Consider the following 20619-nt stretch of genomic DNA (forward strand, 5'->3'; position numbering starts at 1 on the left):
ACCCACTAGTCTCCTAATAGGTAACCACTAGGGCCATTGACTAAACTGGGTATTAACACTTTATCCAGTTTTGTAGCTGCAAAAATCTATTCTCATATTTCTGTGTTTTTTCTCTTGCCTTTATACCTCGAATTTTCTTTTTAATGCATTGAGTTAAAAAAAAAAAAAAAAAGCTGGTGGCAACTGATACCTACAGTGCTAAAAGAGCTTTTCTTTCATGCTTTAACTTTAACAAGCGAACTCTTGCAATTGCACATAACTGCTGTCGCCAGAGAGCCACACCACCTATTGTCTTTCTCATCTTGTTAAGTGAAGAGAGGACTTGTTCCAATTCAACAAGCTTATCAGTGTCGCCAGCTTTTTCCACTTGTACTTCTCCCAGAGTAGCAATGTCTGCAAAACAGAAAATAAGCAACTCATATGAACTTCATTGGGCTTACAAAAGGGATTTGCTCTCTTAAGGGTATATATCATGATTAGACTGTTCTGCATTACTGTAGGTATGATGTGGTTTTGCTGATTACTGCTTTAAAATAGAGAAATAGATGAAATATTATTTCTTGTACAAAGGGATAGAAAGGAGACCTTAGGTAATTTGGATACAGACAATACATTACAGAGATCAAGATGAATAGTTAAGGTCATCACAGTGCTTAGGAATGACTTGGAAAATTAGCAAAGGAAACAACTACCTCGCATGTTCAATTAAGCTACAAATTGACGCGCTCTGAACTGGGAGTAAACTGTAAATACAAACTGAGAGTTAGCTATAAATTGTTGTTACTGCAGAGATTTCAAAACTATTCACGGTTTCTGAGACTGCATTCTTTTGTGTATTCTCTATAATCTCTGGATACCCAGGATGACATCCATTGTATAATGTCTCATATCAAACCTCAAAAAGCACATACCCAAAAAAGTGTAAGTACAACGACAGGACACAGCAACACATGTGAAGGAAGATGTAAGGATCTTAAAATAGTGGTCAAAAGTATATTAAAAGAATAATTCAGGAATATTCTGCTTCTCATTAGTTGCAAGAGACTGCCACCTGGTCTTACCAAGGGAAAAAAATAGTAGTTATTTTTAATCTACCAGATGGGCAAGAGCACAAAGAAAGCTAAAAAATACCTAACGTGTAAGAGGAAGAAAACATTTCTAGGAGGAAAAGATTCCTATGGAAGCTTTCATCTTTAGGGGCATGGCAGAAAAAGGAAAAAGGAGAAAACCCCCAAAGGTAGGTTAAGAGAAAGCAGCCCAGATTACACAAACTCTGACTGACTAGAATCATGTGATACCTTAGCCATAAAACGAGTTTACACCATCTACCAACTTTTTTTCATGGAGCCCTTCCTAAGTGCATAGAAACAGTACACCAGTAGCTGGGGGCAGATACTGAGTAAAACAGAGAGACATAAGGAGCTGCACAGTGTCTTGAGCAAGACGTCATCGAGTTTTTGGGTGCTTCCTTTTGTGTAATACATTAGTCCACTAGAGGCCAGTCACTGAATGAGAGGGTGGAGAGATATGTACAAATAAATAATAAAGAAATATTAACAAATAAATAAATGAAAAGTGATGGCAGGCTGAAAATCAGTGAGATTAATCCTGTTATTGAGGTATTTGATAGTGGGGCAATAAAGAAATATATAGAATTTTTCCAGTGCTATAATTCAAAATCATGTCTAAGGGAAAGACCTGATTCTACCTTTAAAACATTTGAAGCTGGGAGTGAGCTGAATTTAATAAAACCTGTATAAAAGCCCAGAAACCTGCAAATACAAACTAGATCAGTTCTGCCATCCATATCAGCATGGATGTGGACAGAGTAAGATTCATGCCATTTTCTGGGCATTGTTTACCTCAGTGCTCCTGTTTTGTGACAGTAATGCCCATGGTAAAATACAATTTCAAGACATATGAAGAAGCAAGAAAATATAACCCATATGGAAGAGGAAAAAAATCAAAGTCAGTTACTGATAAGGGTCATCAGTCACATGGTCCACATATTAGAATTAAAATACATGAGTTTAAAAATAACTATGATAAATATGTTATAAGATCTACTGGAAAACATGGACAATATTAGGAGCAGATGAAAAATAGTGAAGAAACTGAAACTCTACAAAAGAACAAATGAAAATGTTAGAATGGAAAAGTACATTATCAGAAATAGAGAGTTTATTAGGTTCGGCTTCAAAACAGTCTGAACACAAGAGAGTAAGTTATTCGTGACTTTGAAAATAGGTAGGTAGTTATTGTCCGATTTCTAACATAAAGAAAAAAAAAGAATAAAAAAACTGACACCAGAGAATCTGAGATCTGTGGAACGGTACAATATGTTTAATTCAGATTTTATTGTTTATCACTGGTGTACAGAAATTTAATAGTTTCATTTTTAAAGTACTGTTTGGGGTTCTTAAGTGTTATAGATCTGGGAGTTCATGTTTTATATTTATTTAGAATAAATGTTTTATGTGAAATTGCTCTTGGAAGCCCAGGGATACAATGAGTGCAGTGAGCCTTGGATGAAGAAAAATGGGTTATTTTTAACTACAAGGCAATGTTGACAGGGATGTGTTTTATTTTTACACAAGCTTGTCTAAGAAGAGCCTTCATCATGAACCCCACATTTTGTAATCACATCTTTGGAACAGTGTGTTCTTGAAATATATGCTGCACTGGGTAATGTGAATGCTTTTACATAATAATTTTCATGCATTTTATTTACCCGATTCATTAATTGTTGATTTTCCTTCTAGTTTCAGGAATACTTCATTTAAAGTTGTCATGGAAACACCATAATTCTCAATTCCTAGGTCAGGATAGCTATCGAGATCCTTGTAAAGTTCTAAAGAATACACACACAACAGCGAATTAAAACAAGACTCACAAATGAACTGAAGACAATTTTTCAAATAAGCACAAATATATGAAATTATACTTGTGATATGTCAGACATTTGAAAATTAACATTTCATAATAGATAACCTTATTCTGCAAATTCTATATATTATTTTCTATTTTACATCATGTATTATAACCCAAATATTACTTTCTTATTATCAAATATTAATTTATATTCATTTGTATGCCTATTAAAATTTGATCTTAGTTTCTTCTGACTTGCTTTTAAAATTTAGTTAATTGTGAAACTTTGGATTTTTCAACTCTAAGCCTAATTAATTGAAGACTCTCTTCTAGAGAACAGATATAAATGGGAGCCATTTATGCTATAACTGACAAAAGGAAATGAATTAATTTTTTGAGAATTAGTTGGATGATGCAGCATCTTCTGTAGTTCAGAAAATACCTGTTAAAGGAAGGACATAGAATATAAACTATTTAAAAGTATTCTGTTTCTAACAATGGAAGAAAAAATTCACAAGATCTAATAGGCAGAGAATGTGAAATTGAATCAGAGAATTTTCCTGGAATTGTGATAGTAATTATTCCCTCTAGCAATTTTATAACATTCATTTCTTTAGTTCATTCACCAAAATATACTTATGTATCAGTCATTGTTCATGAAGCAATGAATAACGCCCCTGCCCACATGGATTTGAATTATAGTGTTTAAATTAAGCTTAAATAAAAACCTAATTCTAATGCTAGGGTGATTACAGAAGTCCTGAGGCTTCGATCTAGAGCTCCTGCTTGGGCAAAAAGATAAGTTAAAAAGCTTTTTAACTTATCCACGCATAGAGCAAGGTTAATGGTTTCAACCACTGATGCAAGCCCTCCTAGTGCCCATTGTCAAGGAATAGATTCCCTGAACAACAAACATAACTAGTAAATATTTATGCGTTAGCCTGAAAAACACAGTTATTGCAAAAGTCACACGAAGAGAGATAGATAGCCACATCACAGGGTTTTTTAATATAGTGCGTAAGCCAGAGGTTTTCAACTATTTGTGTTTGTGTACATTTATGAATATTAGAATATTATATTACACACTACAAGAGAGGAAGGACTAAAAGAAGCTTTCCGAAGCACCCAGGCATTACAATAAAACTATTAGAGTATAATACTATTTCCTACTATATAGAAAATAATTCAGTTATTGTACTATTCTTTTGATTATGTTTCAATACCTGAGCATACTATAAGACCTTGATAAATATTAGTTGTAATAATAATTATGGTTATCATGATGACTATTATTTACATATTTTATTTCACAGTGTTCGGGTACATTACCTGGAAATTTATTTGTTCTTTCTAAGGGTAATGTATAAACAAGTTTTCCTTCACTTTTGGCTGATAATTTGGCATCAGGGACATGCTGTTTAACAAGTGATGTTATGTTTTCCTCAACACATATTTCATTTAACTGCAAGCTGGCATTCAGAAAAAAAAGACACATGTTATTTGAAATAGCCTCCAATAACAAGAAAAAAAAATGACTAGTCTCTATAGGACAAAGAAAATCAATTAAAATCTAATGCCAGAAATGGATCAGACAAATATTAAATATGAGGACAAAAACTCAAGAAATAAGAAGACAAAAACCCAACCAAATCATATAAAAGTGATGGACAAAAGAAAAGAATGAGCTAATCAGAGTTACTAGTGAGGTTACTCAGAGGTGGTACCCAGAGAAGTCTGATATTGATTCAAGCCCCTGAAGAGAGAGTAGTCACAGTGGAAACACTAGGGCTGCAATACAGCAAAGGTCAGGACTATGCAAAATGGATAATGTTGCAGATTATGTTCAGTTTTATGTTTACCAAATAGAATTGTTGTATTGATTCAAAAGAACAAGAAACTTGTGATAAGTATAGATGCCAAACAGTTTCATTTATTTGATGTATTCATCCAATGCAAGTTTACTAAGTTCTTAGTATGTGACAAACATCATACTAAGTGCGGAGGATACAATGGTGACTAGACAACATTGTTCTGCTTTTATGGAGTTGATTGTCTAGTAAGGGAGACAGGAAGAAAACATGTAGACAACCAGATGAGTAACATAATTATCAATAATAATAAGTACTATGAAGGAAACTAGATTATAGATAGAAACTAATAATGGATGAATATGGGTTTGCTTTTCTTGTCATGCTAAGCCCAGAACTGTGAATAGGAACAAAGTATTATTGAGAAAATCAGTCTATCCATTGAAAAACACCACAGCTGTTTCTCCATTATAGAGAAACAGATACACAAAATATTTATTAATTAAGGCTATAAAGTATACAGTAGGTAAAATATCAGTGGTGACTTGGCTTTGAAACATAGTTTTGCCATTTGGAATGTGTTATTTAACTTATCCAAACAGTTACTTTGTTGGAAAACTGGAATAATGATTCCTAGCATCTAGGGTTATTCTAACAACTGAATAATAGTGATGTTTGCACTTAGCAAGCCCTTAAAAATGGTAGCAATTTTATTTGACCAAATGCATAAGTCAAAATTATTCCACTGACACATAAGGCATGTATGAACTTATAAGATATAAGGTATTTTTGGAAGTAGTGAAATCCACTGAAAGAATGAAGCAAAAAATGTCATAGTTGTTTTCCATGATGCTGACTCCTGAAATTAAAGCAACTTAAGAAATATTCCTTAGCCACTTGTAAGAACTTGTGCTGAGTGCTACAGAATCATGCACAAAGTTGTTCCTTGAGGAGCTTACAGCTTGAAAGGGGAGGTTATAAAACTTTTTCTGTAAAATATGTACTGGATAGCAAATTTTCTAGGCTTAATGGGCCAATAGAACTCTGTTGAAACTCTTCTACTCTGCTGTGGTAATGTGGAGGCAGCCATGGCAGTGTGTAAAAGAATGGGCATGATTGGGCTCCCATCAAACTGTGTTTACAGAAAGAGGAAGTAGGCTGGATGTGGCTCATGAGCTACAGTTTGTTGACCCTTAGATTAGAAGAAACTAAGGCAACTGCATAAATAGGAGTCCATGAAGGGACATGAAAATTGGGCAGGGATACTGACTAGCACTTTTTATTTTGAGAACATGTTATGTTTCCATGCAATGTGCCAGACAGCATTTTACTTATTTTTCTCTAACCATTACTTGCAAGTAGGAGTGACTAGTCTCACTTTGTAGGTGAAAACACTAGGTTTTACATAGTTTAATTTCCAAGAAGAGATTCAAACAAAGTGCTATAAGAAATAAAAAACTGGGGGACATTGCACAGAACTGGAAGATGAATAAACTCTACATGTGCTATTTTTCAAATAACTCTCTGGGACCTGAACAAGTGCAGATGAGTTCAAGGAAACTGTCATCCTGTTTTCTTTGTCTTGTTGTTATCATATGTTTGTTTTCCTTCTTTCTTTTCTTTTTCTTTTTTTTTTTTTTTTTGAGACAGAGTCTCGCTCTGTCGCAAGGTGCCAGGCTGGAGTGAAGTGGCGCAATCTCGGCTCACTGCAACCTCCGCCTCCTGGGTTCAAGCAATTCTCCTGCCTCAGCCTCCCAAGTAGCTGGGACTACAGGCGCACGCCACCATGCTCAGCTAATTTTTGTATTTTTAGTAGAGACGGGGTTTCACCATGTTGGCCGGGATGGTTACGATCTCTTGACCTCGTGATCCGCCCGCCTCGGCCTCCCAAAGTACCGGGATTACAGGCGTGAACCACCTCCCTGGCACTGTTTTCTTTCTTAAGTATAGCTGGTATAAATTTACACAAACAACCAATCATGTAACAAAAGTAGTTTAAAATATGGATTTGACTACTAGATCTAGAAGTCAAAAATATTCAGGTTCAATTTCTGGCTCCAGCACTTATTAGAGTCTGTAATTTCATCTGTAAAGTTAAAAGTCACAATACTTCTATTTTAAACAATAAAAGATTTAGAAGGGGAGGCAGAGCAAGTTGGCCAGATAGAACCCTCCAGAAATCTCCCCCTCTGCAGGAACACCAAATTGAACAACTGTCTACACAAGGAAGCACCTTCATAAGAACAAAAAATCAGGTGAGCAATTATAGTGGCTTTAAAATTATATAAGGAAAATAAGCACTGGAGAGGCTAGGAAAGACAGTCTTGAATTGCTGACACAACTTCCTATCCCCTGCAACAGCTGCATGGCACAGAGAGAGAATGTTGTATGCTTGGGGGAGGAAGAGAACAGTGATTGTGGGACTTTGCATTGGAGCTCAATGTTGCCTGCTACGGTGAAAAGCAACATAGGACAGAATTCAGCCAGTGCCCACAGAGGGAGCATTTAGAGCAGCCTTAGCCAGAGGTGAATCATCTATCCCACTACCATGGACTAAAGTGCTCTGGGGATCTAAATAAACTTAGGACCACAGGAACTGTAATTCCTGGCCAAGTACTGATGCTGTGCTGGGCTCAAAGCCAATGAACTTGGGGTGCACAAGACCTAGAGAGATACCAGCTGGGGCAGTCAAGGGAGTAACTGTTTCACCCCTCCCCCAGCACCATACAGTGTAGCTCGTATTTCCAAGAGAGACTTCTTCCCACTGTTGAGGAGAGGAAAGAGGAATAAAGAGAATTTTCTCTTGCAACTTGCACACAAGCTCAGCCACAGCAGAACAGGACATCAGGCAGAGTTCTGAGGCCCCCATTCCAGGCCCTTGCTTGTGGATGACACTTTTAGACATACCCTAAGCCAGAAGGGAACCTGCTGCCTTGAAGAAAAAGACCCAGTTCTGCCAGATCCATCATCAGCTGACTAAACAACTTTTGGGTTTTGAATAAACACCAGCAGTAGCCAGGGACTACTTGCCACAGGCCTTGGGTGAGGCCCAGTGCTGTTGCTGGCTTCAGGTTTGACCTAGCACATTCCTAGCTGTGATGGCCCTGGAGAGAGACTTTCTGCTTGAGGGAGAGAGAGGGAAAAGTAAAGTGGACTTTACTTGCAGCTTAGGTACCAGCTCTGCTACAGTGGAGTAGAGCACCAAGTGGATTCCTGGGGTCCTGATTTCTAGGCCTGGGATCCTGGATGGCATTTCTGGACTTGCCCCAGGCCAAAGGGAAGCCCATTGTCCTGAAGGGCTCACTGCAGGCCTAGGGCAGTGGTAACTATGGGAAGAGACTTCTCCTTGAGGAGAGGGAAGAGTGGGAAGACTTTGTCTTCTGGTTTGGGTGTCAGTTCAGCAGCAGTAGATTACAGCACCAAGTAGACTCCTAAGATTTCTGACTCCAGGTCCTTGCTCCCAGATGGCATTTCTGGACCCACCCTAGGCTGGGGGAAGCTTGCCACTATAAAGGGAAGGACACAAGCCTAGCTGTATTTTCTACCTGCTACCTAAAGAGCTGTTACACTTGGAATGAACATTGGTGGTAGCCAGGCAATAGTCGCTGCAGGCCCTGAGAAAGACCCACTGCTGTACTGGCTTTAGATTCGACCTAGCATAGTACTTGTGTCAGCTCCAGACAGCTCCAGACAGAATACTCTCTCTCTCTGTCTCTCTCTCTCTCTGTCTCTCTCTCTCTCTCTCTCTCTCTCTATTTGGAGAATGTTAAGGGAAGAGAACACAAGAGTCTTTGCTTGGTAATCCAATTATTCTCTAAGACCACCAACGTGGTACCTCTAAGAGTCTGCAAGAATCACAGTGTTACTGGGTTTGAGGGTGCTCCCTAGTGCTGATATAGCTGCAGTGATCAAAGACTTAGACCACAACATTCTATTCCCTTTTAATATTTGGAAAGCCTTCCCAAGAAGGACAGGTACAAACAAGCCCAGACTGTGAACATTATAATAAATACCCAACTCCTCAAGGCTCAGATACTGATAAAGATCTACAAGCATCATGACTATCCAGAAAAACATGACAGCACCAAATGACTAAATAAGGTACCAGGGACTGATACCAGAGTGACAAAGATATGTGAGCTTTCAGGCAGAGAATTCAAAATAGTTGTTTTGAGAAAGTTCAAAGAAATTTAAGATAACACAGAGAAGGAACTTAGAATCCTATCAGATAAATTTAAAAAGAGATTGAAATGATGTTTAAAAATCAAGCAGAAATTCTGGAGCTAAAATATTCAATTGACATACTGAAGAATGTATCAAAGTCTCTCAATAGCAGAACTGAATCAACGAGCTTGAAGACAGGTTATTTGAAAATACACAGAAGAGACAAAAGACAAAAGAATAAAGAATAAAAAAGGATGAAGCACGCCTACAAGATCTAAAAAATAGCCTCCAAAGGGCAAGTATAAGAGACATTGGTCCTAAGGAGGAGATAGAGACAGAGATAAGGATAGAAGGTTTATTCATGGGATAGTAACAGAGAACTTTCAATGCAAATAGAAAACAAGAAATAGCAGAAATAGCTATCTTTATATTATACAAAATAGATTTCAAGACAAAAACCATAAAAAGAGATAAAGAATGTCACTATATAATGATAAAAGGGTCAATTCAGCAAGAGGATATAACAATTGTAAATATATATGCACCCAAGACTGGAGCACTCAGATATGTAATGCAAACATTATTAAAGCTGAAGACAGAGAGAGAGAGAGAGAGAGAGAGAGAGAGAGAGAGAGAGAGACCCAATACAATAATAGCTAGAGACTTTGACACACTCCTTTCAGCATTGGACAGATGATCCAGACAGAAAAATAAAAATAAAAAACATTGGACTTAATCTGCACTATGGACAAAATGGACCTAATAAATATTTATAGAACGTTTCATCCAATGTCTGAGAAACACACAGTCTTCTCCTCAGCACGTGGATCATTCTCATAGATAGACCATATGTTAGTCACAAAACAAGACTTAATTTTTTTTTCAAATTGAAATTATACCAAATAGCTTCTCTGACCACAATAGAATAAAACTAGAAATCAATACAAGAGGAACTTTGGAAACTATACGAACACATGGAAATTAAAGAATATGCACTAGAATGACCAGTGGGTCAAGGAAGAAATTAAGAAGGAAATGGAAAAATTTATTGAAACAAATGAAAATAGAAACACAGCATACCAAAACCTATGGAATATAGTGAAGTGTTACTAAATAGAGAGTTTATAGCAATAAGTGCTTATATCAAAAAGACATAAAAACTTGAAATGAACAACCTACCAATGCTTCTTAAAGAAATAGAGAAGCAAGAACAAACCACGCAAAAGTCATAGAAGAAAAGAAATAATAAACATCAGAGCATGAATAAAGTAAATAATAAAAAAGATGAAAAGTTTGAAAAGTTAAACAAAATGGACAAACTTTTAGCCAAACTAAAAAAAAAGGAAAGCAAAGACAAAAATCAGTAAAATCAGAGATAAAATAGGAGACATAACAACTGATATTGAAGAAATTCAAATAATCATTAGTGGCTACTATGAGCAACTATATGTCAATAAATTGGAAAACCTAGAAGAAATGGACAAATTCCTAGACATGTCAAATCTACCAACATTGAATCATGAAGAAATCTAAAACCTGAACAGATCAATAACAACTAGCAAGGTTAAAACCCTAATAAAAAGTCTTCCCACAAAGAAAAGCAAGGGACTTAATAGCTTCACTGCTGAATTCTACCAAGTACCTGAAAAATAACTAATACCAATCCTACTCAAAATTATTCTGAAGAATAGAAAAGGAGGGAACACTTTGAAACTCATTCTATGAGGCCAGTATTGCCCTGACCACCAAAGACACATAAAAAAAAAAAAAAAAAGAAAACTACAGGCAAATATCACTGGAATATGGATGTAAAAATCCTCAACAAAATATTGGCAAATTGAATTCAACAACACATTAAAAAGATCATTCATCTTGGTTGTGGGTGGACTTAATTCAGAGATTCAAAGATGGTTCAATGTATGGAAATCAGTGTGATACATCGTAACAAAAGAATAAAGGACAAAAAAGATATGATCATTTCAATTGATGCTGAATAAGCAGTTGATAAAATTCAACATCTCTTCATGATAAAACCCTCAAAAATCTGGGTATAGAAGAAAAACAACTCAACAAAATGAAAGCCATATATGGCAAACCTACAGCTAGTATCATACTCAATGAGGGAAAGCCTTTTCTCTAAGATCTGGAACACAACCATGATGCCCACTTTCACCATTGTTATTCATCATAATACTGGAAGTCATAGCTGTGGCAATCAGATAAGAGGCAGAAATAAAGGGCATCCAAAATGGAAAGAAAGAAATCAAATCACCCTTGTGAGCGAATTATATGATCTCATATTTGAAAAATCCTTAAAAAAAAAAAAAACTACACCCAAAAACTATTAGAACTGATAAAGTCAGTAAAGTTGTGGGATATAAAATCAACATACAAAAATCAATAGCATTTCTATATGCTAACAGCAAACATGCTGAAAAAGAAATCAAGAAAGTAATCCCATTGACAATAGTTACAAATAAAATAAGATATCTAACAATAAATGTAACCAAAGAAGTGAAAAATCTCTATGTGAAAACCATAAAACATTGATGTAAGAAATCGAAGAGGGCGCAAAAAAGGAAAGATGTTCTATGCTCACAGATTGGAAGAATCAATACTGTTAAAATGTTAATACTACCCAAAACAGTCTACTTACTCAACACAATCCAACGACATTTTTCACAGAAAATAAACAAACAAACTAGAATTTTTATGGAACCACACAAGACCCAGAATAGACAAAGTCATTCTTAACAAAAAGAACAAAACTAAAGGAATCACATTATCTGACTTCAAATTATACTACAGAATTATAATAACCAAAACAGCATGGTACTAGCATAAAAACAGACACATAGACCAATGGAACAGAATAGATAATGCAGAAATAAATCCATACCTCCACAGTAAACTCATTTTCAACAAAAGGACCAAAAACATACATTGGGGAAAATCTCTTCAATAAATAGTGCTAAGAAAACTAGATATCCCTATGCAGAAGAATAAAACTAGACTCCTATCTCTCACCATTTATAAATATCAAATCAAAATGGATTAAAGCCCTAACTATAAGTCCTCAACCTAGGAAACTACTACAAGAAAACACTGGAGAAACTTCTCGAGACATTGGTCTGGGTAAGGATTTCTCTACACCACAAGTAGAGGCAACCAAATCTAAAATGGACAAATGAGAACACTGTCAAGTTAAAAAGCTTCTGCACAACAAACCAAACAATCAAGTAAAGAGACATCTCATAGAGTAGAAGAAAATATTTGCAAATTATCTGACAAGTGATTAATAATCAGACTATATAAATAGCTCAAACAATAGGAAAAAAATCTAATAATCCAATTCAAAATGGGTAAAATATCTGAACAGATATTTCTGAAAAGAAGACATACAAATGACAAACAGGCATATGAAAAGGTGCTCAACATCACTGATCATCAGAGAAATGAAAATCAAAACTATAATGAGGTATCATCTCACCCCACTTAGAATGGCTTTTATCGAAAAGACAGGCAATAACAAATGCTGGCAAGGATGTGGATAAAAGGGAATCTTCGTACACTGTTGGTGGGAATATAAATTAGTACAATCACTACAGAAAACAGTTTGGAAGTTCCTCAAAAAAACTAAAAATACAGCTACATATGATCCAGCAATCCAACTCCTAGGTATATACCCCAAAGAAAGGAAATCAGTATGTCAAAGAAATATCTGCACTCTAATGTTTATTGAAGCACCATTCACAACAGCCAAGATTTGGAAGCAATGTAAGTGTCCATCAACAGATGACTGGATAAAGAAAATGTGGTACATACACGCAATGGAGTACTATTCAGTCATGAAAAGAATGAGATCCTGCCATTTGCAACACCATGGATGGAATCGAGATCATTGTGTTAAGTGAAATAAGCTAGGCACAGAAAGACAGACTTCGTATGTTCTTACTCATTTGCAAGAGCTAAAAATTAAAACAATTTAGAGAGCAGAAGGATGGTTACCAGAGGCTGGGAAGGGTAGCGGGGTGGAGAGGGGGAAGTCAGGAGAGTTAATGGTTACAAAAATATAATTAGTAGAATGAGATCTAGTATTTGATAGCACAACAGGGCGACATTCTTCACAGATTATATTACATGTACAATATATTAATATGACTATACAGGCTATATTAAATAGTAAATTATTTTACATAGCAAAATAACTGAGACAGTATAAATAAAATGTCTGTAACAAAGAAATGATTAATGCTTGAGATGGCCAGGTGCGGTGGCTCATGCCTGTAATCCCAACACTTTGGGAGGCTGAGGCAGGTGGATCACGATGTCAGGAGTTTGATATCAGCCTGACCAACATGGTGAAACCCTGTCTCTACTAAAAATACAAAAAAAAAAAAAAAAAAAAAAAGTAGCCAGGCATGGTGGCACATGCCTGTAATCCCAGCTACTTGGGAGGCTGAGACAGGAGAATTGCTTGAACTCAGGAGGCAGAGATTGTGGCGCACCGAGATCACGCCATTGCACTCCAGCCTAGGCAACAAGAGCGAAACTACGTCTTAAAAAAAAAAAAAAGTTTGAGGTGATGAATACGCCGTTTATCCGGATATTATTATTATGCACTGTTTGCCTGTATCAAAATATCTCATGTACCCCATAAATATATACACCTACTATGTACCCATAAAAATTAAAAATTAAAAAAGAAGATTTAAGTAAAATAATGTTAAGTATCATATATGAGTCACTCAATAAATTACAGCCAGAATATGCTGCTCTTCAAAATAAAGATAATAAGATGAAGAGGATGGACAGGAGAAGAACAAGAAAGAAGAGGAAGCTCTAGGAGGAGTGGAAGCAAGTAGCCAACCTGAGAATATATTAACAACCTGGGTGAGAGATGATGAAGGTGTAGAATACAAGTGTGTCAGTTGAAAAGGTTCCCTTAATATACACCTCTGTTAATAAAAACTGTGTTGCAGATGTATATTTTTAATCATATTTATCTAAACTTTTGTGGTTATATTCTCAATATCTAAAATCTTCGGATCAGTATCTCTTACATACACATACTAACTAGGTAGACACGAATACGTGTATATGTTTGTACAAACACCTGTGTATAATAATAAAAGTTTTTCTTATGTGTTGTAATGTTTTGTTTCAAGCATCATGCCTTACTTTAGACCAGTTCTCATTTACTCCCAGCCTTATTAAGTGGCCTTACCTTAAGTGATATCCAATCCCCCATTTCTTCTTTAGAAACAAAGAAGAGCCCACACACTTTAGCTTCCCTTTGGAGAGAAATACTTTCCTGTCTGAAAAAAGAATAAGAGCAAAGAAAAAAGTTTGTTAATAAGTTGCCCATTCATTTCCAAGAAAAGACAGGTAATCATTTATATAATCAAACTTTAATTCAGGAGCTTCTATGATTTTAAATGCAGGGCTTGATAAAGATTCAATGAAATAGACACATTTTAATCTCATTTATGTACCGTGTTTTGCAATCCATCCCATTAGGGAGGTTAAATTTTGTGGATATATGTTCTAATATAGAAAATTATCACATTACATATTTTAACAGATGAAACGTTAAAATCATTTGAATATTTCAAGTGGATTTCCCTCAATGCTGAGTAAAAGAGTTGATCTCTTAGAAAATAAATTTCGTTTATTTTGCAATAAGTGAATTTCCTGCTTCTCTGTGACCAAATAATACAAGACCCTGCAAGATACTTTGAAATGGTTAAGAGGCTTTGGGTCCAGTTCTATCACTACCAGCCATTCAATTTGCCAGATACAGCTAGATGACAGAATTACAAAACAGAACTGTTCAGAGACCAATCCATATTTTTTAGATCTATTAAAGTCCTCCTTAGGATACTTAACAGAAACCAGTGATTACCCGCCAGGATGTCGGCCTCATCCATGAACTGGGTACTGAAGAGGATCACGTGGTCTGTTTTGCGTTCTTTCAGATGATTCCACACTTGGTGTCTTGAAAAGGGATCCAATCCAGCAGTTGGTTCATCCAACAGGAAAATCTACAAATGTGGCAAGTATATAAAGCAGTTTTCCACAAAGGTGAAGTTCTTCCAGAAAACAATGCAAAACCCATATTGATTATATTTAAGAGGGTATTATGGTTAGGATTTAGATACTATATTTAATGTTCTATTATGAATATTTTATAACACATGTCCTTTGCAAATAAAATATTTGAATTATTACCTAAAGTTCCATTTTTTAAAATTTGAATTCACCTGCAAATTCAGTGTGACTCACCGGAGGATCTCCTAAAATGGCAATCCCAAAGGTTAGCTTTCTTTTCTGTCCACCGCTTAAGCTTTGAGCAAGAACATCCTGAATATTTTTCATTTCCAATTCCAGCAAAACTCTTTGTATCTAACCAAAAGACAGTATTTATGTCAAACACCAAAATTTATTTCTTTTTTAAAATGTATAAATACAAGGCTGTAAAGTGTAAATGGTTAAAAGCACAGACAATGGAGCCAAACTTCCCAGGTTTGAATGTCACCCACATTAACTAAGTTGGTAAAGTTACTAGCTCTCTTGAACCACATGCATAAAATGGGGATGATAATAGCACCTGTCTCATAGGGTTGCTGTGAAGAATAAATGATTTGTTACATTTAAAGTTAATTATCATCATGATTTTATTAAGATATATCTTAGACATTATCTTGATACTAACTTTTCCTTTGTTCTAGGTTCAGTTATTGTCAATTATATGCAATGTTAGCTAGTGCTTAAATTGGATTTTCTTGTCCAAAAATTGTACAATAATTTGCACACAAGTAATTTCAAATTAAAAATCAAAACTCAGTGCAAATAGATTTTAATAATCTCATTTTGACCAACACATTAGCTCTAACATATTTACGTACCTCTTTATCCACTTCTTGTGGCAGAATCCCTTTAATTTTAGCAAAGAGTCTGAGGTTTTCTTTCACAGTGAGGAAGTCAAATTGCACATTGTATTGTGGACAAACTCCAGTCAGCTTGCAGAGATTTTCCAGGTCAGCCATTTCTGAAAGCTTATTGTTATAGATGGTGACTGAACCTGTAACAAAGGAAAAGTTAACATCAAGATAATGCTTAAGATATGTCTTAGCAAAATAACTATGTTAATTAAATTTTGTAGGTATAACTTTATCTTCACAGTTTATACAATTCAGGCATTAGAAACTCCTACCTTAGTGGCATAGTATATTGAAAAAATGTTCAGATCTGCAGCTCTTCCCATCAAAGTGTAGTTTCTTTGTCTACCCCTGACATTTAGGTTTGCCTGTCTACCAAGTAGGATCTTAGCAAATGTGATACAAGCAGTCTGATACAGAGCTTCCACACAGTGATTCATCCTCGCTTGCTGCTGGGATCATGGGGACCACTGGGTGAAGAATCCCAGCTAGCCTTCTGAAAGATATACTTCCATGCAGGAAGAGACATGCAGCTGTTCTAACAGAAGCCCCAGATACATGAGTGAGGCCATGGTAAATCATCCAGCCCCTGTCACTTCGGTCCAGAATAGAAAAATTCTCAGTCAACTCACAGAATCATGAGGAGCAATAAGACATGAAATCAACTTAAATGCCTAGCAATGATAGACCAGATAAAGAAAATAGGATACATATATGCCATGAAATATTATGCAGCCATAAAAAAGAATGAGATCATGTCTTTTGTGGGAATATAGATGGAACTGGAGGCTATCGTCCTTAACAAACTAATGCAGGAACAGAAATTAAAATACTGTACATTATCACTTATAAGAGGGAGCTAAATGATAAGAACTTATGAGCACAAAAAAGCAAATAACAGACACTGAGGTCTACTTGATGGGGGAGGGTTGAAGAAGGGAAAGGAGCAGAAAATATAACTATTGGGTACTGGGGCTTAATACCTGGGTTATGTAATAATACATGCAACACACCCCCATTACATCATTTATCTGTGTAACAAAGCTTCACATGCACCCCCAAACATAAAATAAATATTTAAAAAATCTTATTGCTTAAAAAGAGAGAGAGAGAGACAGAGAGAGAGAGAGAGAGAGAGAAAGAGAGAGAGCTGACAGATACAATCTGGAATGCCAAATGGTAACTAATGACCATGAAAATAATTATTATGAAATATTCAGATTCCATATGCAGTATACCAATTAAATATTACTTACTTCTGTTTAATATTACTATTAAATAAAATTCCATTTTTCCCTAGGTGTGTGTGTTTGTGATTAACAATTGAGAGAACTTTATATTAACAGCTGATTTATTTGTCAATCTGACTTTTAAAACAAATCAGTTTGTACCTTTGGTGGGAACAGACAAGCCACTGAGAATGTTTAGCAGTGTTGACTTTCCAGCTCCACTGTGACCAAGTATGGCAGTGATTTGGCCTTCGTAAATGTCAAATATCAGATCTAGGAAGAAAAAAGGAAAGGAAAGAAAGATAAGATAAAGAGGTAAAGAAAAAGAGGTATAAAGAAAGAAAAACAAAACCACAAATATAGTCTATTAGGGAGCCAAACAATTGTTGTTAATTTCCTTGAATGATTGTCTTTTCCAGGTATAAATATATAAATATAGATAAATTTGTTAAATTCAAAATGGAACATTAAAATATCCCATTATAAACTTATTACTCAAAATAGCTTCTTTTGAAATTTTGAAATTACTGAGTTTAAATGAATGGAACATGTCTATATCATAGGTTCATTGACATTGCCTGCATATGGTAGGTCAATGTTAATATTTATTAAATGGAAGAATAGATTAAGAGTAAATCACTACATGGCTAAAACTCCTTTGAGGTAAGTGACATTTTCACATGCACATAAAAATACAGTATCTACCAATAGCTTTTAGATTACAGAAGAAAAACTTGAGTTTGTAGAAAAAAAACGCCAGAATATCCTTAGTCTACCTCAATACCACCCATTATAGATTCTAAATACATCTATTTCTAAAACATATTCATTTTTTCTAACTTTTATGAAGTAAAAGTAATCGCAGAAAAAATTTATTATGAAGCTCAAATAACTCTTCAAGTCTGAAATACCACCGCAAATTACTCACCAAAACAAAACAAACTGAATTAAAATCATGAAGTCAATATTAATATAATAACTAAATATTCTCTCTCTCTCTCTCTCTCTCTCTCTCTCTCTCTCTCTCTCTCTTTCTTTTACCTTTCAAGGCTTCTATTTTGTCAGGCTTTCCTTTGTATTCTTTTGTAACACTTCTGATTCTGAAAAAAAGAAAAGATACTTCAAAGTGACAATTTTCTTCAGTTTGTAATTTCCAGTTTGGTAGACAGGATTGGATGAATCTTATCTTCAGGGTACATGAAGATCTAGGTCTTCACTCTCATGCAGTCATAGTTGTGTGACAGAATCAGCTAGAATACTGCTTGCCAACCCTGTCTGCACATTGGCATCACGTGAGGAGTTATAAGAATTTAACTGTGCTTGGGACCCATAAGCAAACGTTCCATAGAGTGGGGTTGGAGAATAGGATCACTTTTGAACAGCAAGGCTAAGACATCTGATACCAAAAGGCTCCTGTGAACCACGGGCACAGGTTGAAAAGATCTTGGGCTATCCTGAGTCAAGGTCTCCAAAGGTTCCTTAAGAGCTACCGTAGGAAAGGCAGTCAATGTATCATAATAGCAAGAGCAAAGGCTTCACAGTACTGCTCATCTAAGCTTAATCCATTACAATTACTTGGTGCTCTGTTACCTTAATCAACGTACTTATATTCCAGGCCAGTTTCAGGTTTCTCAACCTGAAAATTTTCAGGGCTTTAGGACTGTGTTGGAAGGTAAATGCAACATTTCATCTTGCATGTGCAGTGTATATAAGATGATATTGGTTACATGGTGATGATGTCAACAGAAAGGAATGAAATTAACTTATGCTGTGTACTACTATAGGTCTGGATTCCTAGGCACTTAATCTGTATGGTTTTATTCTACCAGGTAAGTATATAATCCATAAGTCAAATCAAATTTATATTTCTTAATTTATGATCTACCATTCAGTCTCTATTCACATAAAGCTGTTTAATTAGATTTTTTTTTTTTGAGGGACAGTCTTGCTCTATCAACCAGGCTGGAGTGCAGTGGCACAATATTGGCTCACTGCAACCTTTGCCTACTGCATTCAAGTGATTCCTGTGCCTCAGCCTCCCAAGTAGCTGGGATTACTGGTGTGCACCATCATGCTTGGTTAAGTTTTGTATTTTCAATAGAAATAAGGTTTCACCATGTTGCCCAGAGTGGTCTCAAACTCCTGAGCTGAAGTGATCCACCCACCTCAGTCTCCCAAAGTGTTGGGATTACAGGAGTGAGCCACTACTTCTTGCCAAAGCTGTTTAACTGAGACCTAGTAAAGCAACAAGGGAGGCTGAGGATGGAGAGAAATAGCAAGTAAAAGACTGAATCCAGGCAAGGGTTTTGCTGAATTATATTAGCTGGTAAAATTTAGGTTTTTATTTATTGTAAATGTCAACAATGTTAGGCTGTAAGGGGTTGGCAAAAGGATCTTTCTTTAAACTTGAGGTGAGAAGTGACAGAAACAGCATAGGTGAAGACAGGTGGGAACTGTCTACAGAGCACAAAAGGAAACTTTGCTTGTCTCAGGTGCTGACTCTCAGCTTCCTGCCTTTGCCCTGTTCTCCACCTGCAGCCTTATTACCTGATGGCTTCTTTCCCATGGAATTCTGGAGGCACTGGTTCAAAAGAGTCATTAGATGAAGGATCAGAATCCATTTCATCTTCAAGGGCCACATGATCAGCCTTTTGTGTCTGTGACCAAAATGAGGACTTCAGGAAAAACAAAGGTGAACGCTGATGTCCATATTCATCTACATGATCAAAAGACAATTAAATATTGGGTCAATCACCAAGTTAGGGAGAGAGTCACAGTAATGTAGCATGGGAATGCAGCCCCTTTGTCACTAAAACTAAATGTGTGGTCAACACCAGGTAATGCACATTTTGACACATGTAGCTTCATAAGGAAAAAAAAAAAAACTACCAGATGTCTCTATATAATAGATCCCATAGGAAGAAATGTAATTGTGATTTTTAAATATTTCAAAAGAAATCTAAATAAATGTTTTAGAATTTCTTAACCTCAAGAAAGACAGATTGAACTACTAATGTAAGGTATGCAAGCATGCTGAATTCTGTCTAGAAGACCAGGTGTCATTGCATAGGCAAAGAAAGAAGAAATCGAGAATTGAATATTGGATACCTTAAACAAAAATCCAAGAGAAGAGAGAATAGGATTTAAGAAAAGTAAATGACACATTTGTAACAAAGGAAAAGAACACAATAAAATAATTTATTGAAACTTAACACAAAGTGAATACTTATAAAGCTATTGTGTATTTCTGCTTTATTTCATTCTCATACCATAATTTTCCTCTTAAGTAAATTTATGATCTGCTTTAAAGACATATTATTCATTAATATCTTCCTGGAAACTAATCCAGCTGTATTAGTATTCTATCATCACTTCTGCTTTTCTTCATATTAGGAGACATTATGAAATGGAAGAATAGTACTTCACTGATATTCTGCAACTGCCTTCCTCTGTAAGGTTATGGGTTTTCAAACTTCTGTGTACTTCTCACATGTTCAGACCTTCATTCATGTAACAAATACCTTACACTCTCTCTATACGTGGCATATGATATGTTGTTAGTACCTATCTCTCCCTTTTGACAAAAGAAAAATCTAGCAAATAAAA

General features: G+C 35.7%; 1 protein-coding gene across 5 annotated transcripts in view; it reads right to left on the reverse strand.

Moving 5' to 3' along the window:
- ABCA8 (ATP binding cassette subfamily A member 8) overlaps nucleotides 1-20619 on the reverse strand; it is a 98610-nt gene that overhangs the window by 36456 nt on the left and 41535 nt on the right. For all 5 annotated transcript variants that reach the window (XM_010342488.3, XM_003931788.4, XM_074388907.1 and 2 more), the window contains 10 exons: nucleotides 19561-19729; nucleotides 18055-18113; nucleotides 17176-17286; nucleotides 15752-15927; nucleotides 15129-15248; nucleotides 14749-14887; nucleotides 14071-14161; nucleotides 4201-4340; nucleotides 2732-2851; nucleotides 195-393 (listed from right to left, as the gene is read on the reverse strand). In XM_010342488.3, coding sequence (XP_010340790.1) covers nucleotides 195-393; nucleotides 2732-2851; nucleotides 4201-4340; nucleotides 14071-14161; nucleotides 14749-14887; nucleotides 15129-15248; nucleotides 15752-15927; nucleotides 17176-17286; nucleotides 18055-18113; nucleotides 19561-19729 — 1324 coding nt within the window. The remainder of the gene's footprint in view (nucleotides 1-194; nucleotides 394-2731; nucleotides 2852-4200; nucleotides 4341-14070; nucleotides 14162-14748; nucleotides 14888-15128; nucleotides 15249-15751; nucleotides 15928-17175; nucleotides 17287-18054; nucleotides 18114-19560; nucleotides 19730-20619) is intronic.

The sequence above is a fragment of the Saimiri boliviensis genome, chromosome 17, assembly GCF_048565385.1.
Source record: "Saimiri boliviensis isolate mSaiBol1 chromosome 17, mSaiBol1.pri, whole genome shotgun sequence".
In the NCBI taxonomy this organism is placed as follows: domain Eukaryota; kingdom Metazoa; phylum Chordata; class Mammalia; order Primates; family Cebidae; genus Saimiri; species Saimiri boliviensis.